The sequence below is a fragment of the Macrobrachium rosenbergii genome, chromosome 53 (assembly GCF_040412425.1).
Source record: "Macrobrachium rosenbergii isolate ZJJX-2024 chromosome 53, ASM4041242v1, whole genome shotgun sequence".
Taxonomy (NCBI): Eukaryota; Metazoa; Arthropoda; class Malacostraca; order Decapoda; family Palaemonidae; genus Macrobrachium; species Macrobrachium rosenbergii.
The window spans coordinates 30,952,324-30,955,528 of NC_089793.1; the positions used below are offsets into that span (position 1 = coordinate 30,952,324).

A 3,205-nucleotide genomic window follows, 5' to 3' on the forward strand; every position below is an offset into this window, starting at 1 on the left:
CGGTCTTCTTTCCTGGGCCTTCCTTGATAGTTCTGCCACTTTAGTAGTTCCCCTTATTCTTTCATTCTTGGTCTTATCCATTTTTGTCACTCAACCATACATCTAAGTGTTTTATATAAAAGCATTATGTATGTGTATATATAAATATTATACACACACACACACACATATATATATATATATATATATATATATATATATATATATATATATATATATATATATATATATATATATAAAATTAAATAAGAAAACAACACATGAGAATTATATGCATAGAAAGTCACAGGGAAGGACAAGATTAAAGGCTAAGTACCAAGCCCTTTCGTGATTAAAATACACATCTTCAGAGTACCTATTCTTTAATTATATATATATATATATATATATATATATATATATATATATATATGTATGTATGTATGTATGTATGTATGTATGTATGTATGTATGTATGTATGTATGTATGTATGTAAGTGTGTGTGAGTGTGTATTGCACTACGTGAAGGCCAGAAACATAATTCAGTTTTCAACTTGCAAATAATTACGTCCCCACTTAAGGCTTCTACAAGGTAAAGGTAAAACGAGAAAGGTTAATACACATGTTGCAGTAAGGACACAAATTTTAAGGAGACTTGGACCTTTTACCTTCAGCAGTACGCAATAAAAACGATTTAACAATTCATGTTTTGCTTGATTAGTTTATTAAGCCTTTCATCTCAACTTCTCAGCATGGAATTAAGGATGAGGTTGCTAGCCCCACGCAATATTCTTGAAACCCAGCAGATACTGGTACCCATATACAGCCGTGTGGTTTGTTGGGTAATATGGAGACCGGGAGTGAACCAAGGACCTAGAAACGTTAGCCGCGAGCTGGCAGATAAAAAAAAATCTTTGTTTACAGATCTATTTTTTTGCACTAAATCCTGGTTCCCTATACACACACACACACAAAAAAAATGAAAAACGTAGATTACAAAGGAGAGATAATAGGATGTTCAGAAGAAAAATAGACTAATGACGAATTTACAGGATGGAGACGTATCGTATATCCTGATATATAAAAACGTCCGCCTCTTTATCTGCAGTCGCATGCGGTGAAGTAAATATTAGAGAGCTTTAGGATATCCCAGGACCCACTAAGACATCTGGTGAGTCCTGGGATGGGAACATCCACATAGCTTTTAAAATCTACACCCGCAAAATACATAAGTATGACTTCCACACACACCTCCGCACCCGCGGATCTCTGAGTTCTGACATCCGATACAACGTTAATAATACTGGATAACTTATAATAGATGACCAAAAACAAAACAAGAAGCGTATTCACCCGAAAGTTGACCATAACTGATGGAGAGCCTCTAATCTTGAAAGTCTTGTCACAAGTTCGTCGTTGCAGGCGAAGAACAGCGCCAGACCAAGTTCCTGATACGAGAATACGCGTGAGACTGATCGAGACACCGGCTGTCTGACTACTGTATATCATCTGATTTCAGAGGACAAGGCAGACCAGTCCCAGTCCAAAAAATACGAAAAAGTATGCATAGCCACTCCGAGGGGAAAAAATGTCTCTTATCTTTCGAAGGACGTTATCATGGGACCACGTGGAACTAGATTACCCTTTTAATCTGCGTTTAAAGATACCGCCAGAGGTTTCAACTAAGTGAATAAGCGTATTTGTACGTCGCATACGCGTAACAAATATAGGAAAATGTCGCATTAAAGAAAAAACTTTTCCTTGTAATATAACAAACGATGATTTCTGGAACTTTTCAGCTGGGTGAAAACTGTCTCCAACAATCGGAAAGCACGACTGAAAAGTCTAACAGGTTTCTCGTATTTTCACACAACGATCGCCGTAATGTTACCTTTGAGCGTATCATAAACCTCTTGGTTTTAGGTCTGCCACACCCTACGTGAATTCTTTATTATTCTTATTTATTTACTTTTTTTTAAAAAATACGCCTATTGTGGCTCCCTCAGACGGCAGGCACTTTCTTTTTAAGAGCTAAACCCTTCTTTTGAAAGTAATTGTCCCTTCTTGTTGCATATTATTCGGAGGCCAAAATCTTTGACGAATCACCCACAAAACAGGTTAATCTCGAATATAACGTGCCTGTTTAAGGCATCATCTTACTGCCCTGACTTTGCTCTACTCTTACTGAATGCTTCAATCCCTTATCATACTCATAAACACCGAACCTCTTATCTTAACAGTTGACACTCAAAAGAATGAATTAGATTGCCCAGACCGTGAACAGAATGATGGCAACTGAATCATCTAGGTTTAATCAGCATTACGTAGAATGAAAATACGAAATTGAGTCACAGCATGTTTTATCCCTCTAGAGAGGCTACTGATAGAGACAGGGAGTCATTGACAAACTGAGCAGCTTTATCAAACCACTCAGGGTCAACAATGACTTGACGTTAGCTATTGCTGCGAAAGATCTCAAGCAATGAAAAATCAAGCAACAAATTCTTATCTGATCCTCTCGAGAGGAGAGAAAAGGGTCTAAGGGACTGATTAATCGCATTCAGATGCTTATGACCAACACAAAGGGCACCCTAAAAAGGTTATTTTTCTTGACAACAAAAAAGAAAAGTAACTTTTAAAAAGAATGTTTTTCATCACTTCTAAATGCCTTTTTTTCATCTTGCAAGGAAACTGCAACTCGATGCGTTACGGGAATGATTATCAATCTGTGGCAAATGATGAAAATTCGTAAAAATTTGTCTTAATGAGAAAACACCTTAAAGCTACTTAATCACCTGCTGTGCTTTAATATATATATATATATATATATATATATATATATATATATATATATATATATATATATATATATATATATATATATATATATATATATATATATATATTTACATATAGAAGGCCTGGCACTCCAAAGCTTGTAGTTTGCTACACTGGCTGCCCATGAGTAACAAAATTTCGACAACATCCGGACTCATTTCCGCAGTGACTCATGCAATCCAAAGAACTGGGGATGATGTTCGGTAACCGCAAGCAGACACAGATTTTAGCATTCCCTTTTATTTCCTTCTACATTTAGGGTTGAAAGGAAAGGAATCTAAAATTGAGGTGAAAGGCAAAGCGCTGGAATCCATGAGATCATTTAGCGCTGAAAGGGAAATTGTGAGTTGAAACGTATCAAAGATATAACAAGAGGAAAATTGCGGT

General features: G+C 36.1%; 1 protein-coding gene across 2 annotated transcripts in view; it reads right to left on the bottom strand.

Moving 5' to 3' along the window:
* Nucleotides 1-2,125, bottom strand: part of LOC136834386 (alpha-(1,3)-fucosyltransferase C-like) — a 60,326-nt gene extending 58,201 nt beyond the window's left edge. The window contains exon 1 of one of the 2 annotated variants that reach the window (XM_067096948.1): nt 1,334-2,125. In XM_067096948.1, coding sequence (XP_066953049.1) covers nt 1,334-1,489 — 156 coding nt within the window. In that variant the 5' untranslated portion in view covers nt 1,490-2,125. The remainder of the gene's footprint in view (nt 1-1,333) is intronic. The other variant, XM_067096946.1, reaches the window with a different exon arrangement.
* Nucleotides 2,126-3,205: the final 1,080 nt, after the last annotated feature.